Source organism: Dreissena polymorpha, chromosome 4, assembly GCF_020536995.1.
Source record: "Dreissena polymorpha isolate Duluth1 chromosome 4, UMN_Dpol_1.0, whole genome shotgun sequence".
NCBI lineage: Eukaryota > Metazoa > Mollusca > Bivalvia > Myida > Dreissenidae > Dreissena > Dreissena polymorpha.
The window spans coordinates 1,962,809-1,987,423 of record NC_068358.1 but is presented as its reverse complement, the minus strand read 5'-3'; the positions used below and the strand labels follow the sequence as shown (position 1 = coordinate 1,987,423).

At 37.8% G+C, this 24,615-nt stretch overlaps 1 protein-coding gene across 1 annotated transcript in view; it reads right to left on the bottom strand.

The window, feature by feature from the left end:
* The window catches only part of LOC127879892 (transmembrane protein KIAA1109 homolog), a 149,313-nt gene that overhangs the window by 95,535 nt on the left and 29,163 nt on the right, over positions 1-24,615 (bottom strand). Inside the window, exons 16-29 of the mRNA XM_052426974.1 lie at positions 23,492-23,816; positions 22,320-22,523; positions 21,719-21,856; positions 18,868-19,044; positions 17,614-17,862; positions 15,862-17,256; positions 13,967-14,176; positions 11,320-11,428; positions 10,300-10,411; positions 5,577-5,817; positions 3,882-5,056; positions 1,885-2,065; positions 1,036-1,198; positions 224-585 (exon numbers count right to left, since the gene is read on the bottom strand). Of these exons, the coding sequence (XP_052282934.1) occupies positions 224-585; positions 1,036-1,198; positions 1,885-2,065; positions 3,882-5,056; positions 5,577-5,817; positions 10,300-10,411; positions 11,320-11,428; positions 13,967-14,176; positions 15,862-17,256; positions 17,614-17,862; positions 18,868-19,044; positions 21,719-21,856; positions 22,320-22,523; positions 23,492-23,816 (5,041 nt within the window). The remainder of the gene's footprint in view (positions 1-223; positions 586-1,035; positions 1,199-1,884; positions 2,066-3,881; positions 5,057-5,576; positions 5,818-10,299; positions 10,412-11,319; positions 11,429-13,966; positions 14,177-15,861; positions 17,257-17,613; positions 17,863-18,867; positions 19,045-21,718; positions 21,857-22,319; positions 22,524-23,491; positions 23,817-24,615) is intronic.

Genomic DNA, 24,615 nt, shown 5'->3' with positions numbered 1-24,615 from the left:
AATGACAATTTTGCACACTTTCAAATTGCATCTATATGTATTGATTAACATTGTATTTCATTTCAAAGTCAGAGGCAAGGTGTGTGGCTTTAATGATATATGAAATACATTTTGTTACTGTACTAACAAATGCAAAAATATGACAGTAACTTTTTTTCTATACCTTTTTTATGTTCAAGGACAGATCCTTTACAAACTCACCAGGCAAAGATCTCCTACTCACCTGTCCTCTCCTGGGTTTTTGAGCCCCAGATAACGATGATGCCCCAGAGACTGCCACATTTGGAACTGGGTCACGAGCTGTGTCATCAATCTGCTGGGAACCAGACTGCATTCTGCTCAAGCTGGGATGGGAACCAGCCTTCTTTGGTCCGTCAACTTCATCAATGAGTGACATCTTGTCGTCATCTAGCTGCAGAGAGACGTCGTCAGCCTCATCTTCGAAATTCTCAAGATTCAGACGTTCAGAATCTGGCTCGGCAAAGGACACTGTGCATGGGCGCTGCTTGCGCACTTTAAAGTTGATCTTTGAAATTTGAGGCATGTATAGGACGTTCTTCCAACCACGGGTCAAGGCCAAGATACCTTGAAGCAGAAAGAGTGACCACAGCTGAATCAATTAATAAATATTATAATTTAAAAATAAGATATTTGTCACAAACATGGCAAATAACCTCGCACTTTGTTTAAGCAAAAATAACTCAGGAATGTTCGCATCACTGTGAACAAAAATTAATCTTGCACATCTACACTTCATGTTGGTGATACATGTATATCTTGACACACTCTTTTGTAGCTCACAACATATTTAAAGTAGCAACCCTATTTTTGAACACTTTGGTTAAAGATACATTTGCATTCATTTGAAATAATAATTTCTGGAAGTTCACTTGCAATTTTGTTATACATTGTAATGGCAAAGTTAATAATCATAATAACTTGAAAACATTTATTCCTATTAAAAAATCATAATTATGAATTTTATAATGAATTATAAAATTTTAACAGTTTTTATTTTGTTGTTAATTAACTTACCTTTCTGAATAGTGATGAGTTGAGGAATGGTGTCAGAGGTTACAGCCAGCTCCACCGCGCTGGTCCCCTCGAGGTGGAGAAACTTCCTTAGCACCGTCAGCATCTGACAGGACGCATCCTCTTGTAGAGTGCGAGAGAAGTTGGTGATCTTTGAGTACTTGCTCTGCAGAATGGGAGAGGGGGAATTATGGTCAGCCTCGTTTTGGGAAACTGGGCTAAATGCATGTGTGCAGTGTCCTCCCAGACTAACCTGTGCAGTCTGCACAGGCTTATCAGGGATGACACATTCCACCTGGACTGGCTTTTCTTTTTGAAGTGACTTCTTTTGAATGAAAATTTCTATAAAAGCGGAAAGTATCCTACCTGATTAGCCTATGCCTGCTGCTTAATGTTACTGGACACATTTACAATGGTGTCTTGTTCTGTGAAAACTGGGCTTAATTCATGTGCGTAAAGTGTCGTCCCAGATTAGCCTGTGCAGTCCGCACAGGCTAATCAGGGACGACACTTTCCGCTTTTATGGTATTTTTAGTTTGAAGGAAGTCCCTTCTCACCGAAAATCAAGTTTAAGCGGAAAGTGTCGTCCCTGATTAGCCTGTGCGGATGCACAGGCTAATCAGGGATGACACTTTAAGCAAATGAATTAAGCCCAGTTTTCTCAGAACAAGACACAATGTTGCATAGCAGACAAACAATTTAGAAGCTATCACAGTTTATGGAGCCAATAGTCATTTATTTGAAAAGTAAAATGCATATACAAGGTACTGCTATGCACCCTTAAACTGTTCCAGTAAAATGCTGCTTTTATTTCAGACATTTTTAGTAATAATTGTCATACAAGAGTCAAACCTTATATGGCATGTGAATGCTTCCCTTCTCCAGCGCTGTAGTCATGATGCAGGCCATGACGGAGTTGTTGCGATGGGTGAGTTCCCGTGCGAGGCTACGGGCCGACTCCAGAAGTCTGTCCAAGGGAGACAACCAGGCATCAATGGCCGGAGTTGCAGTACTTAGGAGATTCCAGTCATACCTTGATAAACAATCATACCAGTATTCAGAACCTTTTTTTAAGTGGTGGTTTGTGAAAACAGGGCTTAATGCATGTGCGTTAAGCATCACCCTATATTAGACGTGCAGTTCACTCAGGCCAATCTAGGACGACATTGTTTTAAAGGAAAATTTTATTTAAAGGAAGTCTCTTCTAAACAAGAATACAGACTGGCGAAAAGTGTCTTCCCTGATTAGCCTGATAAGCGGACTGCTGCACAGGCTAATCTGGGAGGACACTCTTCGCACATGCATTAAGCCCAGTTTTCTCTAAACAGGACTGATTTTCTATATAAAAACAAGATGTGTTTGTGAAACACTATGTCCCCGTATATGACGTTTGACCTTGAAGGATGACCTTGACCCTTCACCACTCAAAATGTGCAGCTCCATGAGATACACATGCATGTCAAATATAAAATTGCTAGCTTCAATATTGCAGAAGTGACATTACATGAGCAATTTTGTCCCATATATTTGACCTTGAAGGATGACCTTGACCTTGACCTTTCACCACTCAAAATATGCATTTCCATGAGATACACATGCATGCCAAATATCAAGTTGCTATCTTTAATATTGCAAAAAAGTACTCATAAAATGAGCGATTTTGGCAACATATATTTGACCTCTGACCTTGAAGGATGACCTTGACCTTTCACCACTCAAAATGTGCAGCTTCATGAGATACACATGCATGCCAAATATCAAGATGCTATCTTGAATATTGAAATAGTGCAAAAGTGTACATTAAATGAGCGATTTTGACCCATATATTTGACCTTTGACCTTGAAGGATGTCCTTGACCTTGACCTTTCACCACTCAAAATGTGCAGCTCCATGAGATACATATGCATGCCAAATATCAAGTTGCTATCTTCAATATTGCAAAAGTTATTGCAAATGTTTAAGTTGGCGCAAACCAACCAACAGACCAACAGACCAACCAACCAACAGACAGGGCAAAAACAATATGACCCACACTACTATAGTGGGGGACATAATAGAAGGGGCAGTTATAAGACATCATCACCTTTGAAAAGGTCTCTCGAATCATGCACTTTTCCCTTTAAACAAATTATTGATCTTTCTGTGGGGATTTTTTTCACATGGTATGAATTCCCTTTGAATCCAAAAATGGGCACTTGTTCCCTCCCCTGCCCCATGTACCTTCATCTAAAAATGGTGAAAAAGCCCTTGAATTGCTTTGAAAATAACAATCCAGAAAAAAAGATCAAGAGAAGATCCTGTGCACAATCCTAAATATTACACAAACAACTTTGTGTAACTGGGCATAAAGCTTACAGGTGATAGGATTGAGGTCAGCATAACATTTTATTTGCTAAAATTTTAAAAGCTACCAATTTATTTATTTTTTTGGCATCTTTTAACCAGAAGATTATACTTAAGCATGCAGACACAAACTGATGATGTTAACTTAAAATTGTTTAAACAAGACTATTGTCAAGCAATATGGTCCCCTACCGGTGAAACTCCACCATTGTCAGAATTTGTTTTAATTGTTATTTTATTTGTTGCCATAGCAACCAGATCTTTTGACGTAGTAAAAAAATGAAATGACGTGCATAATCTCCAAATTGCCATCTATCCATGTTTCCAGTTTCATGAAAAAATATTAAGAACTTTTAAAGTTATCGCAGGATCCAGAAAAGAGTGACAGACTGACTGACTGACTGACTGACTGACTGACTGACTGACTGACTGACTGACAGACACACAGAGCGTTTCACCGGTAGGGGACAAAAAAAACAGTTAAAAATTACTGACAAATTCATACTTTGTAAAATCAGCTTTCCGTTTGATGGGTAGAGGAGGAGGTGCAGCAAAATTGAACCAGATTGTTTTCAGATGGAGAAGCCCGCTGGAGGCATCCCCGTCTAGATCCTCATGCTCGCTCAGGCTTGCAGACACTGACGGGATCGATATACGCGAGTCCCAAGAGTGCACAGAGTTTGAACTGGAGTACTTTGAACTCGAAGGCTTTGTTGGCCCAACTCCCAAGGGATCAGTTTCATCATGAACCGTGAATTTTGCCTGTGGTTCTTTTTGTTTAGCCTCACTCTGCCTTGAGACTTGAAATTTTCTTGAAGTCTGACTTTCAGTCACAAATTTGGTGGATTGCTGAGTTTTCAAAATTGTCTGTTGTAATGTTGTATCCTCCAATAAGGTAGCTGGTGGTTTATCCTTGTAGCCCAGTCTTCTTACTGCTGTAATATCTATCTTTTCCAAACCGCATTCGAACATTATGTAGCCTATACTGCCCAATTTTTGAGACTCACGTTTTGGTGTTCCTGTACTATCCATATCCAGGTTTTCTTTACCTACACTTTTTTGTCTCAGAACTTTCGGCTTTGGCGCAGCATCAAAAGGATTCTCCTCAGTAGAAACACCTTTTAAGGAATGCCGATCCTCGGGATGTCTTCTAGTAGGGTCTTGACTCGCCCGGCGACCCATGGAAAGTCGTCGAGGTTTCCCTTCCTCTGAATGCGATGAAGAGCTCCTCTTCACCCGGCTTGAGTGTCTACTCGAAGCGGGCGAAAATAATTTCGTTATATTGTTATCAAACTCGAACATCACCTTTGATTTCTGTTCTGGGATTGCTGTCAGCACCATACTGTCTGAAAAATCATGTTCTTTAAGAAGTCGCCTCAGCTGAAAATGAATAGCCTTTATGCTGACTGTCCCTACATCCTCCTCTCTTGATACTTCTGGACGGTCTTCAACTTCTAGATTGTCAGGTTTTCCCTTAGTTGGTGAAGATGGGGAGGCCGGGCCAGAGTGGGACACACTTCTTGACATCTTGCATGAGTGGCTATTGGACAGCAGCTGACAACGTATGTCATCGATGCACACGCCCAACAGTGAAACGCATGTGAGCTCATGAATATTATCTAGTGCGGAAAATGATATCAGGTCCTCCACAATTCCTGCTTGTAATGTGCAGATATTTATCTGAAATACATCACAATTATTAGTTAAACAACCAGACATTAAAAAGACAATGTCAGTTTCTAGTCCTGATAATTTATTTTTTCACAGATCAAACACAAAATATAACAAAATGAAAAATTTACCCGTAGGTCTTCAATTTTCAAATTAAAAACCAGATATAAAACCTGTCAGAGATTTAAACTATCCAATATATACAAAACAAGACAAGTCTTCATTCTGCTTCCAAATAAAGATTTAACCCTTTCCCACTCAGAGGGAAAGTAAAAATGGCTATGTGCAAACAGCATAAAACCAGAACAACCTGCGAGTAACTCGCAGCCTGTTCAGGTATAATGCTGTTTGCTACTCATCAGTATCCAAGGGTTGGAAATGAAGCCTTTACAATTTGAATCAAGTAAGAAAGGTGTTAAATTAAATTTAACTTTTAAAAGGACTACAAATACGTAAAAAACGTATTTTACTGGTGAAGGGTTAAAGTACAAAGTTATACATCCAAAGAAATACACCATGCAGCACCCACCCTGGGCAGTGTGATAAGAGCCTGATAGCTGGAGGTCTTCATATCCGGCGCCCGGCTGTCTACCCCGAGCTGACCCTGGTTGCTGCCAGGGTCGCCCTCAGGTGTCTCGGGGTCATGGTCACTCTCGACCTTCTTGAGGCGGTTCTGAGACTTCAGGATGTCCAGGCAGCGGAAGTGAAGGCCATCCAAAATGGAGGACGGGTGGAGGTTGGTCAGGGCTGGGGTGACAGCCTCACACATCCTGCCAAACATGAAGTTTGTGTGCTTGTGTTAATGTGCCTTGTTCTGGCGAAAAGGATTTAATGCGTGTGCGTAAAGAGTTGTTCCAGATTAAATTGTGCTGTCTGCACAGGCTTATCAGAGACAACATTTTGCACCTAAAATTGATTTTCACTGAGAGAAGACCTCTTTTAAAGAAAAAATACCATAAAATTGGAAAGTGCCGTCCCTGATTAGACTTGCGGATTGCACAAACTAAACTGGGTTGACCCTTGACACACATGCTTTAAACCCTTTCAGTGCGGGAACCGAATTTTGAAGGCCTGTGCAAACAGTTTGGATCCAGATGAGACGCCACAAAACGTGGCGTCTCATCTGGATCCAAACTGTTTGCTATTCTGATAGTGTTCTTTGACCCTTGACACACATGCTTTAAACCCTTTAGTGCGGGAACCGAATTTTGAAGGCCTGTGCAAACAGTTTGGATCCAGATAAGACGCCACAGAATAAATTGCATGATGAGAAGTCCCCACTTAAACTGCAATCCTATGATTTGTATTCCAATGCTGTACCAGCTGAGCAAGCTCACCCAGTTGAGCAACAGGAATTGTAACTTATCACATTTTAGAAAATGTTAATAGTTGGCTGTGATCTATTTGAATAGCAATCAAAAGTGCAATCAAAAGTGCATGTTTAGGAAAATCAACCTGTCTCAACCTGTTGAGAAGAGAAGCCAAAATAACTTTTACTGTAAGCTTTAAATGCCTATCTACATTGAATTCAATATATTTTATTATACAAGTTTCGTTTTTTAACGTTTTTTAACATCACCATTTTGGGATGTGAATATAAACAAATGAAACTCGACATTTATGCTTATGGTGCGTCACTTCTATTCGTGTATGACTATTTGCAATAACAACACTGTTTAAAATGATAAAAGATGTGATTTTTTTTAACTTGGTTAATAGGGATGATTTGACTTCACATTCAACATGTAATACAAAAATGTATTGTACTTTGTAGCTAGCGACCTGAACCAGTATCATTCGCAGAAACTTTGACCCAGATCTGCGGGTATTTGTTTAACCCGCGGATTGGTTTTTTTTTTTTGGTACCCGTTGGAGCACTTGTGGAGATACTGTAAATTTTAACCATACTTGAATTATGCATTTTTGTATGTAATCTAATAAATACTATTCATACCTAAAACCGATTTAAACCCCCAGTGCATTGCTCTGGATTTTCCAAGGTGGTAATCTCTGGTTTAATAATTGTATGTGTATAGTAGGTGTCTTTTAAATAATAGTGGATAAGAACAAGAATGTCTATCCTTAAAGACTTTCTAAAGTTTAATTGTTTTCTGTACTTAAATTGTGCTAAAAGGATACATTGGAATGTATCTACAATTATTTACTATGATTTGTGTATCATACCCTGTTTTATGGGCTGGTGGCCTTTATTCACTTACAACGTGAGTTGAGTTGAGTTGAAGGCTGTGGTGTGCTAAACATGTATTGTTTATAGTATTGGTAAATTAGTATGATGATATATAGTTATTTTCAAGAAACAAGAAATATAAATGGCATTTTAATCATCTGATGTGCAGTATTATGTTATTTGAATCCATTTTTTGTGCTACATCAAAAAAGATCATATCAGTATTCAATATCTTTTTTCATTCTGTTAAAATGCAAGCACAATTCTGCATATGCAAAAGTTTAATACTAATTTTCCCATTCCACATTTTCATTTCTCAGGTTAAAATAGTGAATTTTAGTCTTATAATTCAAACAAGAGATGTGTTTGTCAGAAACACAATGCCCCCTACTGCGCCGCATTGAAATAAATTTCTATTTATCATTTGGCAGGTATAGAAATCATTTCCGTTTAAAGGTTATTACTTCCCTTGAATTTTGTCCAATCCAACCGGGGGGGGGGGGGGGGGGGGGGGGGGGAGGGGTCTCACAGTCAATTATGACCATGTCAGACATCACTGACAACCAAGGCCTGTGGTTTAAAAGAGATCATAGCCAGAGTTGATCATGTATCTATGGACATAAGTCCACAGGTATGTAATGAACATCAAAGAAATTATAATTATATCATTTAAAAAATAAACTTTGAAAAATCAATCATTTGGGTTATAAATAATCAAAATAATAAATCTGTACAGTAACTGTGAAAAGAACTTGGTAAGGAAATCTATAATATGAGATTTATAATTATATAAATTACTTCCCTTGAAAATAATTGTCTGTAACAAATCTCTATTTTTAGTAGCAAATAATTAAAAGCCACTACCATGACTGTAGATTCACCACTCAAAATGTGCAGCTCCATGAGATACACATGCATGCCAAATATATAAAGTGGCTATGTTCAATATTGAATAATTTTCTCCCTTTTTAAAGCTTATTATTTCCCTTAAATCTGTATTTTTTACCGTAGACCGTAATGGATGACCTTGACCTTTAACCACAATGTGTTTGTCAGAAACACAATGCCGCCTACTGCGCCGCTTTGATTTATTTAACAAAAATATATACGTGGGCAGGTCAGATAACTATGTCCATTCAAAGCTTATTACTTCCCTTGACTTTGTTTTTTCGACCCTTGACCTTGAAGGATGATGTAAATCTTGAAATTTTACCACTCAAATTGTGCAGATCCATGAGATACACATGCATGCCAAATATCAAGGTGCTATCTTCAATATTTAAAAAGTTATGGCCAATGTTAGTCTTTTTCAGACGGACAGACAGACTGACAGACTGACATACTGACATACTGACTGACGGACAGTTAAACTGCTATATGCCACCCTACCGGGGGCATAAAAATTGACCATTTATTTACAATTTAATATACTTTATACTCAATAAATAATCATATATTAAATAATAATTAAATGTCCGTTTGAAATTGAGGCAATATTTGAATGCCAATTATGGTATTTGCTGCCATTTCTTATGTTTTCCATTAAAGTTATACACAAAAAACACATATTAACTAAAAATATGATATCTTAATCAATATTGCTTAAGCTTTCAATGTAATAAAAGTTACTGTGAAACCATTATATATAGTTAGGCATTAATTTTCGTATATTTGGTCAGTCGACCGATTGATGAATTCAAGATCCTAACGAACAATTATGTTCCATATTTGAACAAATGAAGACTGAATTACCAAAGGCATGAGGCACTAAAATCCAACGTAATCCACGCATACATACTCCGTCTGTTACGTAATCAAGATAAATCCGGTTTTGACACAAAAGGGTGTAGATAACACAGTGTACTTAACTGACACCTGACATTGCTCTAAAATGCGCAAGCTGTACAGCTGTATTGACTGCGTTGACTTCGTTTAGGTAGAATTGTAATGATAAGCGCTAATTGTTAACACCTTTATTACACATTCTGTGTATTGTGTTTTTCAGTGTTGTTGCAGAAGAATATACAGCCTCCATGCACTGGATTAGATCCGGATCAAAGACAATAAACAAATTTTAAAGATGATGATGTATATACTTACCGTATATACATTCTCCGCATTGATTACAAATAAATACAGAACATTTTGATTTGTGTCTGGTTGGTTGCGTTTAACTACAATACAGGTGTAAAAATAGCTTGTGCTTCGCTTTATGGGCTTTCAATCGATCTTTTTAATCATTGATATCTTTTACAAGTTTTATGATACCTGTTTCAAATAATTGTTACTTGTAGCAATGGAAAACATAACAGGTAAAGAAAAATTAGCAATCATGACGATTAGTTCCATCCAAACATAGGGAAATTGTTTTCAGAAATTCACTTTTATTTGTGCGCGATTTTCAGGAAAAATCCGGAAAACACGTCTTTCGAATGACTGAGTATGACGCAATAAAACATCGCTTTGTATCCCATTGCATTCAATCTAATTTAAACTCACTCGTCCATTGGTTGTTACAATTAAATCTGAACTTTGCCCTATGAAACCGCTGTCCCATAATGCACTGTTAATTTTACACTTCCGAAATAAGAATAAGACCAATTGGCAACTGGCTTCACTGTTTCAAACCCGGGTTTCAAACACTTGTTAACGATTATTCAGTCCCACTAATCCGCTAATCATAATAATGATACACTAATGGGGGCAAATTACTGATCACCTGTAACAAAAGACTAGTATATTGACATGTAACAAACAGGCCCCACCTCCTGCAAGTGACTCTCAAGTGTCCTCCCTCTTTCCCCACTACAACTTTTCGCAACCGCGATATATTTCAGACAAACAAATCGGATATTGACTGAAGCATTTTTTTTCAAAGTCAGGAATTGGCGAATTTAAGTGCTGATGAAAACGATTTTTAAAAATATGACGAAACTTCGTGCTGGTGAAAATAAATGATTTCACAGTAACTAAATAGGTTATTGCAATGAAGCTAAAATACAAAAGGTTTAAACTTCAATATCAAACAGCTAACATCTCCATACTGGACTTTGCATAAACAAACCTTTGGAATGACTCGAGGAGTAAGGGCGTCAGAAGAACGTCAACAGATCCTCGCAGCTTCACTGTTGCCGTTGTACGGCTTGCATTCTCCATGGTGGCTCCATCAGTACAGTCTAAAAAAAGTATTAAATATTGTAGAACATCAGGAAATATAGTTAAATAACCAGTAGCCAAAAAATCGAAAACTCCGCCCACTTAATTATTTAACATATTACGCTCATTTTATTTCTATGACACTCTTTGTTTTGTCCTTGCTGGATCATGAGGAGGGAATAAAGAGCTATCAGATAATAAGATCAGTTTGCTTGATTGACAGCTGGCAAGTGGACCGTTATTTCTTAAAGACACAAATCAAGCTGTAAATCACTTTAATACTGTGAAAGGATTAATTTATTGATATGTGCACATAAAAAAGTAACTATTTTGGAAATCATTGAATACATACAGTCACAAGCAAGTATTTCAACATTTCTTAAGCTTTTCATTTCTGGTCATTCTGGTAAAAGGCAGCTTATATACTTTTAACCATGTTTTAACAAAGCTACCCTTGAATGAAAACCAAAAGTATTATCAGCATATAGGCAAAGAAGACGTGCATTCCAGCCCTCAGAGGACAAAACAAAAACCTGACAATGCCATAAAACCAGGTTTTCATTGTTTTAAATGTATTTTTCCTTTAATGTAAGTAATTGACCAATTCGAAGCTAGGTCTGCATGAAAGGTATTTTCATACAACATATTAGCCCAATACCTCTATCCAAAATCAAGTTATTGAGTGAAAACAGATTTTCTACTTTTTAGAAACAGTGGCCTAGACGAAATCTGTATGGCTTTAAAGGATAGGACAGTGGCCTAGACATAATCTGTATGGCTTTAAAGGATAGGAGTGCGCACAGGCTAATCAGAGTCAACACTTTAAGCCTAGAATGATTTTAGTTTAGAATATACTTCCTTTAAAGGAAAAAATCCATGAAATAAGGCCATTTTTCTGGAGTGCCGTTTAAATACTCAAATAGCTTACCTAGTAAAGGCTCTTCAATGTTGTCCCATGTATCTCCCTCCTCTTGTTTCTCTGGCAGGAACAGCTGATCCTTGTTTTTCAATATCTGTGTGCTGAACCCCTGCTTGATCTACATAGAATGCATGGGAAAACATGTATCACTCAGAACAGTAGATGCAGTTCGCACGCATACATTTGGGGGTTATGACATTTAAGAAATAGAACAAGAGATCTGTTTGTCAGAAACACAATGCCCCCTAATGCGCCACTTTGATTTTTTTTACCTTTGACCTTGAAGGATGACCTTGACCTTTCACCACTCAAAATGTGCAGCTCCAAGAGAAGTAAGTAAGAGATTGAATGGAGAAATGAATGTTTTTTTGTTTGTTTTTTTACCTTTGACCTTGAAAGATGACCTTGACCTTTCACCACTCAAAATGTGCAGCTCCACGAGATACACATGCATGCCAAATATGAAGTTGCTGTTTTCAATATAAAAAAAGTTATGATAAAACTTTAACGAAGGTTAAAGTTTTAGGAAAGAAAAATACAATGATATTTGACATTTGACCTTGAAGGATGACCTTGACTTTTCACCACTCAAAATGAGCAGCTCCATGAGATACACATGCATGGTAAATATCAAGTTGGTATGTTCAATATTGCAAAAGTTATAAAACTTTAACCAAGGTTACAGTTTTAGGACAGAATGACAGACAGACAGATAGACAAGACAAAAACAATATACCCCTTATCTATCGATCCGGGGGCATAAAAATGTGCATACATGTATTCCTTATACGGCTCTCTTATCTACATACTGAATTTCATCAACCAAGCTTAATAAGATCAAGTTTTTCTGAGGGTCAGTTTCATCAACATTGCTTACATAATTCTTGACTTGCCGCTTGATCCAGATTTTTCAGATGGACAAACAAAACTGAAATAATGTACATATTTCCCATAGGGTTCTCCTTCCACATACTGAGTTTTATCAACATAGCATATTTTGAGTGATTTCCGGATCCATGTTTTTCGGAAAAACAAACAAAACAGACAGATAAACAAATCTGAACTAACATGCATATTCCCCTATATGTCCCTCTATACAGATACCTAATTTCATCAACCTAGCTCACATACTTTTGAGTTATCGCAGGATTGAGATTTTAGTTTTCAATTATTTCCGTATCCATGGCATCTGTCATCATAGCACCAACAAATTTTGTCTAACAAAAAAGTTGTATTCATGTGTATTTTCCAGATATGAACCTTTACCCATATTTCTCACATACCAAGTTTCATAAACTTAGCTTAAGTATTTTTGAAGTTATCTCAGGTTTCAGATTTTAGTTTTTTAATAATTTTGTAACCATAGCAACCAAATCTTTTTCAAACAAAAAACTAAAACTAGTGACCTGAAAATCAATAGGGGTCATCTGCAAGTCACGATCAATGTACCTATGAAGTGTCATGATCCTAGGCAAAAGCGTTCTTGAGTTATCATCCGAAAATCATTTTCTTATTTCTGGTCACCGTGACCTTGACCTTGTGACCTCAAAATCAATATGGGTCATCTGCGAGTCATGATCAATCTACCTATGAAGTTTCATGATCCTAGGCATATGCGTTCTTGAGTTATCATCAGAAAATCATTTTACTATTTCGGGTCACCGTGACCTTGACCTTTGACCTAGTGACCTAAAAATCAATAGGGGTCATCTGCTAGTCATGATCAATCTACCTATGAAGTTTCATGATCCTAGGCATATGCGTTCTTGAATTATCATCCGAAAATAATTTTACTATTTCGGGTCACCGTGACCTTGACCTTTGACCTAGTGACCTCAAAATCAATAGGGGTCATCTGCGAGTCATGATCAATCTACCCATGAAGTTTCATGATCCTTGGCGTATGCGTTCTTGAGTTATCATCCGAAAATCATTTTACTATTTCGGGTCACCGTGACCTTGAGCTTTGACCTAGTGACCTCAATATCAATAGGGGTCATCTGCGAGTCATGATCAATCTACCCATGAAGTTTCATGATCCTAGGCGTATGCGTTCTTGAGTTATCATCCGGAAACCATTTTACTATTCTGGGTCACCGTGACCTTGACCTTTGACCTAGTTACCTCAAAATCAATAGGGGTCATCTGTGAGTCATGATCAATCTACCCATAAAGTTTCATGATCCTAGGCGTAAGCGTTCTTGAGTTATTATCCGGAAACCATTTTACTATTTCGGGTCACTGTGACCTTGACCTTTGACCTAGTGACCTCAAAATCAATAGGGTTCATCTGCGAGTCATGATCAATGTACCTATGAAGTTTCATGATCCTAGCCCCAAGCGTTCTTGAGTTATCATCCGAAAACCACCTGGTGGACTGACCGACCGACCTACCGACCAACTGACCGACCGACCGACATGAGCAAAGCAATATACCCCCTCTTCTTCGAAGGGGGGCATAATAATGTGCGTATTCCCCATATTGCCCTCTATACCAAGTTGAATCAACCTAGTGTAAGTACTTTTTGAGTTATTGCAGGATCCAAATTTCAACACACAAACGCATACACAGATGGACGTGAAGATAAACCTACTGTCCCCTCCTGTTACAAAGGTAGGGGACTAATTAGCACAATCAGGACAATTAGCAACTTACCTTAACAAAATGTGGCAGTGATGACCCAGCAGAGGCCAACTGCATTGACTGACTTGCGGACGACAACGATAGATGTGAAGGCTCCGTGGCAACCATGTGGAAGGGGGTCGGGAAGGGGGCCGGGTACATCCAGTTGTTGCACTGCAGACGGGTCATGTTCTTGGAGTAGCATGGCAACAGTACAGGGGACTTGGTAATAGCACCCTTCACCTTATGAGGAAGCATAGGAACTTGAGTGATTTGCTTATTATGTTCATGGTATTTCTTATACAAGATTTCTTTTTTATTCATTTTCAATTTCACATCTATTTATTAGGGATGGCAAAATTATTCGAATATTCGATTAAATGGTCAGTATTCGAATAACAGAATTGGGTTACAATTAACGGCTTAAATAGACTGGCGAATAATAATTAAGTTTCTGAGATCACAGTACATGTATGAACAGCCATTAAAATGTGTGAATTACACAAATTGCGCAATACAATATACACACTCTAAGAAAGGGCCTGAACTGTTGTTTGTCAATTAGATGCCAATTAAGGGCTTCAATTTACTGACAAATAATAATTTAGTTTCTGTGATTACAGTTTAAACATACATTAAAATATGTGAATTACTCAAAATTAACAAATGATATCAATTCAAAAAAGTAACTTTTTGGTAGAAAACTTCAGAACAATGATTTGTGATAAGGGATCATAATTTATATCTGAAAATGCCACCTTCAAAAGTATGGAAATACTTTACATGGTCTGTGGATGAGAAGACCGCAACGTGTAATGTGTGTAAAGTTATTTTTACATATGCGCGGTCTACTACAAATCTGTGGAATCATGTCACTGTTAAGCATCCTGGTTCACTGGAAAGTGCTAGTAATAAAGTCAAACAGTCATCAATGAAACAGTTTACTGCTACTGGTAGTTTTGGTGTAAGTGGGTGTTCTAGTGATGTGATTACTAGTAAGATTGTGAATATGATTGTGGTTGATTACCTCCTATTAAGTTTAAACGTACATGCTATCGTTACTTTAAAATTTCAAATAAAATAAAATTCTATGACATGATGTTTTTCCTTCTATTTGTTCTTGAATATTAGGTGTACATTGCATGCCTTATTGATATGTTTCTTTATATAAACGTACATGCTATCGTTAGTTTAAAATTTCAAATAAAAATAAAATTCTATCACATGATGTTTTTTCTTCTATTTGTGCCCGATTACAATATTGGTCACAGTATTAGCCGAAAGTCCAATTATTCGATAGCAACGTTAATAAACAGCCTCGTATTCAGCAAACGGGTATAACTTACAAAACAATGGAAGTTAACACAGAACAAGTTTCACTCTTTTCTGATATATTTCGCCTAAATAGGCTTTTTAAAGTTTGTTTTTACAATTTAGCTACATTTTCTTTATATTTCTAAACACAACAATTGTATATTCGATTGTATTTCTGTGTCAATTTATATTTAATATCCCAACTGGATACGAAACTAAGTAATAGAAGTTAAATAAATCCAGTCGTTTCATGTGAATATTCGAATATTCGATTGAATGGATTTGCGAATATTCGAATAACAATATAGGTATACGATGCCATCCCTACTATTTATGGTTTGTTTAATCTGATCCGATTTTGTTAGTGTACGATACAAACCTAACTGTTATAAAATTTCAATATATTTAACATCAAAGAGAAAGGTACAGTATTGGATCATAATTTTTTTTTTTTTCAAATGTTCATTGTTTTATATAATTTATATCGATTATAAAAACTTTAAAATGGTGCCAACCAAAATATGATTCACAAAACAGATGCTTTAAGTTGAGAACAGATATTTAAAAAGAAATTAACATATACAATAAGCCAAAGCAATAAGATCAGTACTTACTTGATTTCTCAGATCCACCATAGAAAGGTCTTCTGCCTGCAATCCACCATCAGACAAAGTCTCGTCCGGATCTGTGTCTGCCGACATAAACGACAATGTGGAGTTGGAAGACGAAGAAAACAGGTTCCTTTCTAGGACAGTGGTTTCAGCAACCGATGTACCGCCGCTTGTGTTCATGATGATGGTAGGAGTCTGCTCATCCTTTCCCCACACGAGGCTCTCACTTTCTGAGGAGTGAATGTCATGGAAAGATTGCGGGGTCAGAGTTGGGAAAACAGGGTCAGACGAGGAACCTGCATCTTCTTCTGCTGAGAAATACATCTCGCTGTCCAGGGACACAATGGAGGTCTGTCGGCCCGAGTTTGCAGTGAAGTTACTTTTACGTCTGCTGGACACGGGACTGAAACTGTGGATGGAGGAAGGGCCCGAAGGACTAGGGACCGAGGTACGGGATACGGGACTCTGGGCGACAGATGATCTCAATGAGGGGCTGAACAGCGGAGGTGAGGTGGACGAACTGATAGAGACAGTACGGGGAGATTTGGAGGTATCGCTTTCAGGTGATGTTATTTCAGAATCTCTCATCAAAGACGCGTCTGTGGATTTCAATGTATCAAAAGGGTTACTGGCCACAGCATCGCTTTGAGGAGTCGTAGTGTTGTTGGAAATCGATCGACTGAGACTAAGTGATCCACTCATGGTGGCTGATGATTGTGTTTTAGAGTGCACTGTTATTTCAGAGGTGGTAATTATGGAGGCCTGACCTGGTTGACCCAGACACTCCTCAATGACAGTGATACTGGTACCGGCTGTCTCCGGGGTGGAGATGTTACTCATGTAGCCCCGGGTGAACACAAACTCCTTGCCCGGCGACAGCTGAATACTGGACTTTCCAATATTGAAGACAAGGCGGTCCTTGTGCAGGAGACTCTGACCGAACCCGGGATCAGTGCCCTCAGGGGTAACGGTCAGAACGGCTGTGGGCAATCTTTCATATCGTCTCTTGGAATGGAAGAAATCCACTCCATTTTTATTCACACCGAAAAAACAGCACCCTCCCATGCAGCCACACTTTCCTATGACCAGATTAGAAGAACTGAGCGCATGAATGGGCCATAAAAACCACAGTCTCTTTGTGGAAGCATCGTGAATGGTGAGAAACTTGTTCTGAAGCTCGTGAAAGTCCTGATTGGTCAGGGCCATGGCGGCCTCAGCTTTGATTGGTCCCAGCGACACGCCCCCGGACTCTATCCAGACTTCCGGTTGGCTGATGTCATGCCTGATCGGGGCCGTGCTGATGTACTGTTTCACTTCTATGTGTTCCATGAAGCCGGTGATGCCAGCTCTCGTGTGCTCCCCATGTAAGTTGCACGTGGCAATTTTTAATGGATATAGCTGAAACCAACACACAAATGATTGTAACCATAACATTTTTATAAAAATTTCCTTTAAAGAAAAAAGGTACATATCTGAAAAAAAACAAAAACAGAAAATAATGGCATTAAGCACATGTCCATCCTCAACAGCATGAAAATGAAGATTTGATAAGTATGAACAAAAAACAAGCCAGTGCAAAACGAAGCACATTGAAACAAGTGAAACATTTACTTGCATTTAAAAAGGTCCTCATATGATTAAAAATATTTCAAATGGAGTAATTGATTTCAAAGACCTGAGAATTACATCATTTTGATCAACATTTATATGAATTAAAATTACAGTCAGACTGGAATAATAACATCAATCTCGTACTTGCACATTCAAAGCAGTCCCTCCCTCAACCAGGAACAGATTGAGACTATCGACAGAGGCACGCGTAAGCCGGTACTTGATATCCTCTGATGAGGGACATGGTATAGTGTAGCCTGGTGTGACCTTGTTGCACTGGAGCTGGGGCAGGGCGTGCTGACACAGCTGGTAGGAGACGGCCCGAGGCAGACTGTTCTCCACGTCTTCGATGAGCATGATGAACGTCTGCAGGAACTCAACAATTGTCTGGATCTGCAGACAAAATCATTTTCTCAATTTTGGCATCTAAAAAACCTGGAGCACATTAAACATGGTTCTCTACAATATGTTTTCACTGAATAATGAGTTATTTCCATGTACTGGGCACACACTTAGAAAAGCCTCCATCATAAGATGAAGTAGCATTTGCAAAATTTAAGTTCCCTTTTTGTGGTACATGTGTATTATAAATTACACTTTCTACTCTAGAGGAAGGAAATGTAGAGATAAAAGAAAATCATTGAAAATGAGCCACTTTTTGGAAAATAAGATCAACTATCAAGATTTCATTAGCAATAAGTCCAAGAAAATAAATCACAAAATAAGCTCAATAGTAGAACAACAGCTGTTTGTAAAAGAGTCTTTACCCTCTAAATTAAAATTAATCTTTTAAATATTAAGTTTTGTAATTATCAGAAGAGAGTTGTTGAACATTTAGAGTTAATACTTCAAAAACACTTAGACCAGAAATTCATAAATTTTTATATTACATCATTTTAAAAATACAAAAAAAACAACTGTACACTTTTTTAAATATAGCTATTTGCAGTTAACCCTTTCAGTGCAGGAACCGAATTTTGAAGGCCTTTGCAAACAGTTTGGATCCAGATGAGACGCCACAGAACGTGGCGTCTCATCAGGATCCAAACTGTTTGCTATTCTGATAATATTCTTTGAAAAAAATCGAAGAAAATGCTAATTTTAGAAATTCAGCAGACGACATTTTAGCAGACGACAAATTTCCTAGCATGCAAAGTGTTAACACTTTCCTGCTCACATGCAAATTTAAATGGCTGTATGCAGACAGCATAAAAGCAAAACAGCCTACGAGTAACTCAAAGTCTATTCAGTTTGATGCTGTTTGCTGCTCATTAGTGTTGGATATTAACCTTTAAAACTTTAATCTAGTAAGAAAGGTCTTAAATTTCATTTGATTCTCTAGGTGAATACAAACTCCTCACAGAGAGTTTCTGAGAGCTAAAGGGTTCATCCTCGCACCTGTGGTGAGGTTAGCCTGCCGGTCAAGTCTCCGATGACAGCCTCCACCAGCCAGGCGTACTCCAGGGTCTCTGATTCCAGGGGCAGCCCCTCATGGGAGAACATTGCATGACCCCTCACCTGTAACCCGGACAACGCCAGGTGCCCTTCCTTTAGGTGGCCCTGGTCCGGCTCTCGCTGTAATTATGGTTTGTTTGTTGTATAATTAATCTGTTTACATAGCTAAAGTAACATTAGGGTAAGTTGCAGGATACTTATATTATATTGTGCAGGTAGAAAACCTGCGTTATTGAAATTACACAATAATAAATTAATTAGTATTATTTAGAGGTAAATAAAAAATAAAAACAAGCAAATTTGTTGAATTTATATCCCTTGCCAATATGCTTCTGGACACAAAAGTATTATATTTGACACTGAAAAAAGCATATTTTCAAGATACTAAGGGCCATAACTCCGTTATTAACAGATGGTGTACAATATCATATGGCGTGCATCATCCTCTTATCCATATCTATACTCATACCAAGTTTCAATGAAATCCGCCAAAGCACTTCCAAGATATGGCTCCGGACACAAACAAAAAGCATTTTTTCAAGATACAAAGGGCCATAACTCTATTATTAACTGATGGTGTACAATGCCATTTGGCGGGCAACATCCTCTTATCCATATACATACACATACCAAGTTTAAATGAAATCCGCCAAAGCACTTCCAAGATATGGCTCCGGACGGACAGACGGACGGAAAGACGGACGGAAAGACGGAAGGACGGACAACGCCAAAACAATATCCCTCCGCCTATGGCGGGGGATAAAAATAAAAACATCTTTTAATACTGACAAACATTTGTTTTGACATATATTTCCAGACCTAAGCTATTTAATCACATACTGTTATTTATTGACATCTGCCGCATTTGCTATGGAAACTTTAACAGTAACTTACTTACAGACATGAGATTTAGAGGGTGTTTTCTGAAAACATGGTGTAATTTTTCTTCAAGACAAATACAAAGCTATATTGTTACTTCGTTTTACAGTAAACATACACGCAAAGTAGTAATTCAATACCTTATTTTTCAAGTTAAAGTAATACTTCAACAAACGTCATTCTATAATTTCAAACTCATGTTGACATCATATTGTGACACTGAAGGATTAAGCCTAATCTCATAAAATAAGGGGATGTTTCTCTTTAAATTGCAATATCTTGATTAATACAAGTAATAACTGCATGCATTTTTTGTTATGTCGAGGAATTATAGTTCTAAAATGTGCAATAGGAAATTAAACAAGAGCAACGCATAACGGGTGCCACGCTCGGCTGCGAAAGCTTGTCAGATTTTTTTTTTTTTTACAGGTCACAGTGACCTTGACCTTTGACCTAGTGACCCAACAAGAGATGTGTTTGTCAGAAACACAATGCCCCCTACTGCGCCGCATTGAAATAACATTTCTATTTATCATTTGGCAGGTATAGAAATCATCTCCCTTTAAAGGTTATTACTTCCCTTGAATTTTGTCCAATCCAACCGGGGGGTGGGGGGTGGGGAGGGTCTCACAGTCAATTATGACCATGTCAGACATCACTGACAACTAAGGCCTGTGGTTTAAAAGAGATCATAGCCAGAGTTGATCATGTATCTATGGACATAAGTCCACAGGTATGTAATGAACATCAAAGAAATTATAATTATATCATTAAAAAAAAACTTTGACAAATCAATCATTTGAGTTATAAATAATCAAAATAATAAATCTGTACAGTAACTGTGAAAAGAACTTCAATTCTTGGTATGGAAATATATAATATGAGATTTATAATTATATTTTTAGTAGCAAATAATTAAAAGCCATACCGTGACTGTAGATTCACCACTCAAAATGTGCAGCTCCATGAGATACACATGCATGCCAAATATATAAAGTAGTTATGTTCAATACTGAATCATTTTCTCCCTTTTTAAAGCTTATTACTTCCCTTAAATCTGTATTTTTTACCATAGACCGTACAGGATGACCTTGACCTTGACCTTTTACCACAATGTTTTTGTCAGAAACACAATGCCGTCTACTGCGCCGCTTTGATTTATTTAACAAAAATATATACGTGGGCAGGTCAGATAACTATGTCCATTTACAGCTTATTACTTCTCTTGTCTTTGTTTTTTCGACCCTCGACCTTGAAGGATGATGTTCACCTTGAAATTTTACCACTCAAAATGTGCAGCTCCATGAGATACACATGCATGCCAAATATCAAGGTGCTATCTCAATATTTAAAAAGTTATGGCCAATGTTAAGGTTTTAGCACGACGCCTACGGCGGACGGCGGACGACGAGTTGGCTATGACAATAGCTCGGGTTTTCTCCGAAAACAGCCTCGCTAAAAATCACAAATTTTGTCATTAATTATCTCGTTTGATAATCAGAGGCATCAATTAAGACACGAGCAGCAAGTAACCCACCTTTAAAGAGTTCTTCAATCTCCTTACTCAAAGCAGATCTAGCTAAAGAAGCACCACTTTTATTTAAAATATAAAATTCACAAAAGGAAACTATAGACCGAAAAGAAAAATAATTGTACCAATCATAACAGATGACTTTTTTTTAAGTATCAATACCAAAGAAATACTTGAACAAATGTCATGCTATAATCTCAAACTCGTGCTGATGTCATTTTGTGACACTAAGGTGTACAGAATAGTCTAAACAAATAAGGTGATGTTTCTCTTTAAATTGCAATATCTTGGTAAAAACTTACTGAGATTTGAGGTACCAAGCAATTAATAAAGCTTAACTGGCGGTCAAACCACAACTCTGTATGTAATGTCTTTCTTATTCACCTCGAAGCTGTCTCGTGAGATCAGCACGGCTGGTGACAGGAGCACCTGTAGCTTTGTCTCGCTGTAGTGTTTGTCCATCTCAAACCCCAGACACTCAACATACACGGTTGGACATGGCACGGTCTCCTGGTTACAATTCTGAAGCAAAAAAACTGTGAAAATGAGCCACATGCTGAGAAAACTGGGCTTAATGCATTTGCGAAAAGTGTCGTCCAAGATTAGACCTTGAAGTCTGCACAAGCTATTCAGTGATGACAATTTATGCCTAGACCGGATTTTCATGTAGAAGTGACTTATTTTAAACACAAATTCTATAAAATTGTTAAATGTTGTCCCTGATAAGCCTGTGCAGATTTCACAGGCTAATCTACAACGCTACTTTAAGAATGCATTAAGCCTGGTTTTCCCATAGGCTTCCTCATATTTCAAACAGAACCTATTTTCTTTAGATTTTTTCTTTAGATTTAATGGATTATGAACTTCCATTTAGCTATATAAAGTTATTCATGTAAACAAAAGAACAGGTTTGGTATTTTACCGTATCTCACCACTTTTATTTTATTTTGTTTTCTTCAGCGCTACAGTAAACTATGCTATTCACCTTGACTAGATGGGCCTGTATGTCGTGCAAGGTAGCCGACACAGTGACAGCAAAGGGCCGGTACTTGCGGGGATCAAACTCCCTCTCCACCACTTCCTGTTCTGTCAGCGGGCCCTGCAGACCCACTTCCTCTGGGGGCTCCTGACCCGTCGCAGGCGTGTCATAGAAATCTGTGTAGGATTGGTCCTCCCCCAGATAGTTTTCCTGGAGGGGATGATTTAAATCAATACAAAATAGAAATTTTGCTCATATTGTAACAAGCTTAAATTCAAAATTAATTTTGTAAAGTGGGCTCAAGAAAAATCCATTTTACTAAACATTTATTTTTTATTTAAAAAGAAATAATATTTAAAAGGATCTCATCTTAGATATTGTCAAAAAACAGAAAAATCATAATACATTCTTAGAGAATTTTTGCCAAAATCCGCATCACTTCTGCTTTTTTACAGGGCATCATTTCTAATGTAAGCCAAAGTTGTTTATCTCATTGAAAAATATTTTGTTAGGAGCGATGTATCGTGTTGATAATCGAAAGCACTTGGTGCAAATAGAACAAGACTATTGCCAAGTAATATATGTCCCCTACCGCCTCCACCATTGTCAGAAATTCCACCACTGTCAGATTGTTTATGTTTTTTTATTTTTATATTTGTTGCCATAGCAACCAGAATTTTTGACGTAGGAACAAAATGAAATGATGTGCATAATGTCCATATTGCCATCTATCCATGCTTCAAGTTTCATGAAAAAATATGAAGAACTTTTAAGGTTATTGCAGGATCCAGAAAACCACCATTTTTAGAGGTATTTCTAGTCTATTTGTTGCCATAGCAGGATCAAGAAAAGTGTGACTGACTGACAGACAGACAGAGCGAAAACCATAAGTCCCCTCCGATGAAACCGGTAGAGGACAATAAACACTATGAACACTTGACAAGAACGTAGTATACAAACTATTTCATGACAATATACTGCAGAGGCATTCTCTGCAAATCAAGTCCACAGAAAGTATATGATTTAAAATGACAAAATCTCTATTATTTCACATATTTCTAGAAATTGTATGGATTTTGGTCGGAAAGATGTCCATAAAAAAACATTCTGCAACGTTTCATGTTGAAAATGCACAAAGACTATGGTTTTCAAACATGTGAAAAAAATCCCCCACATACCTTTACATGCAGAAAGTTTCTCAGCAAAGATCCATACAGACACAGCACTGAAGGGGCCACCTCTAGCTCCACTGCGATCAAATCCGAGTCCATTTCCCCCGCGTCGAATTTCACTCCTCCAAACGAAGAGCTGGTGGAGGATTCTCGCAGAATTGGAACCAAGGGAATGAACTCTCCAGCGTCTTCTGGAATGGTGGCGAAGTCGTCGCTAGCGGGCGTGAATATGTGGTGTGTATCATGCTTGAGCAGCGCAGGCATCGGGTGGTACGTGTACGTGATGCTGAGGGAGACGTTGGTCGTCATCCAACAGTCCAACCAACCAGCACTGAAACACGAGGTTCATGTATATAATGTTACATATTGGTAATCAGCTAAGAGCCAATGAATTCTATAAAAAGCTAATTGAGTTATGAAAATTAGTCATATGCATAGACCTGAGAAAAACAGTGTGATTTGATGTTGTGAGAAGAAGAAAAAATGAAAATATAGACAAAAAATGATTGTATACGTATATAGCCTCATTGTGGGAAAACAGGTTTTAACGCATGTGCCTTAAGTGTTGTCCCAGATATGCCTTTGAAGTCCCCACAGGCTAATCAGGGCCAGCACAGGCTAATCAGGGCCAGGATTTTGTGTGTGAACGAAGTCTCTTTTTAGCAAAAATCTAGTTAAGGCGGAGAGTGTCGTCCCTGATATGAACGATAACATTTTACAAATACTTAATTGAGTTAGGAAAGTTGATCATTGTGTATAGATCTGAGAAAAGTAAGAAAAAATCATAAAAGACAAAGATTTTTTTAAAAAGTAACCTCATGTTGGAACCATGGGGATTACTGCATGTGAGTTAAGCATTGTCCCAGATTAGCCTGTGCAGTCTGCACACGCTAATCAGGGATAACAATTCCGCGTTTGTTTTATTTTTCATTTAAAAGTAGCCTTTCTTCGTATAAATCCAGTAAAGGTGGAAAGTATTGTGCCTGATAAGCCTGTGTGGACTGCACAGGCAAAGTCTCGGAGAAAATGAGAGGTGCAGTGATCTATTTTTGTCAATTTGTTATTGATATCCCTTGATATCAGACTTAAATATTTGTTTTAGTAGAAACTACTATATTTGCATCATATTA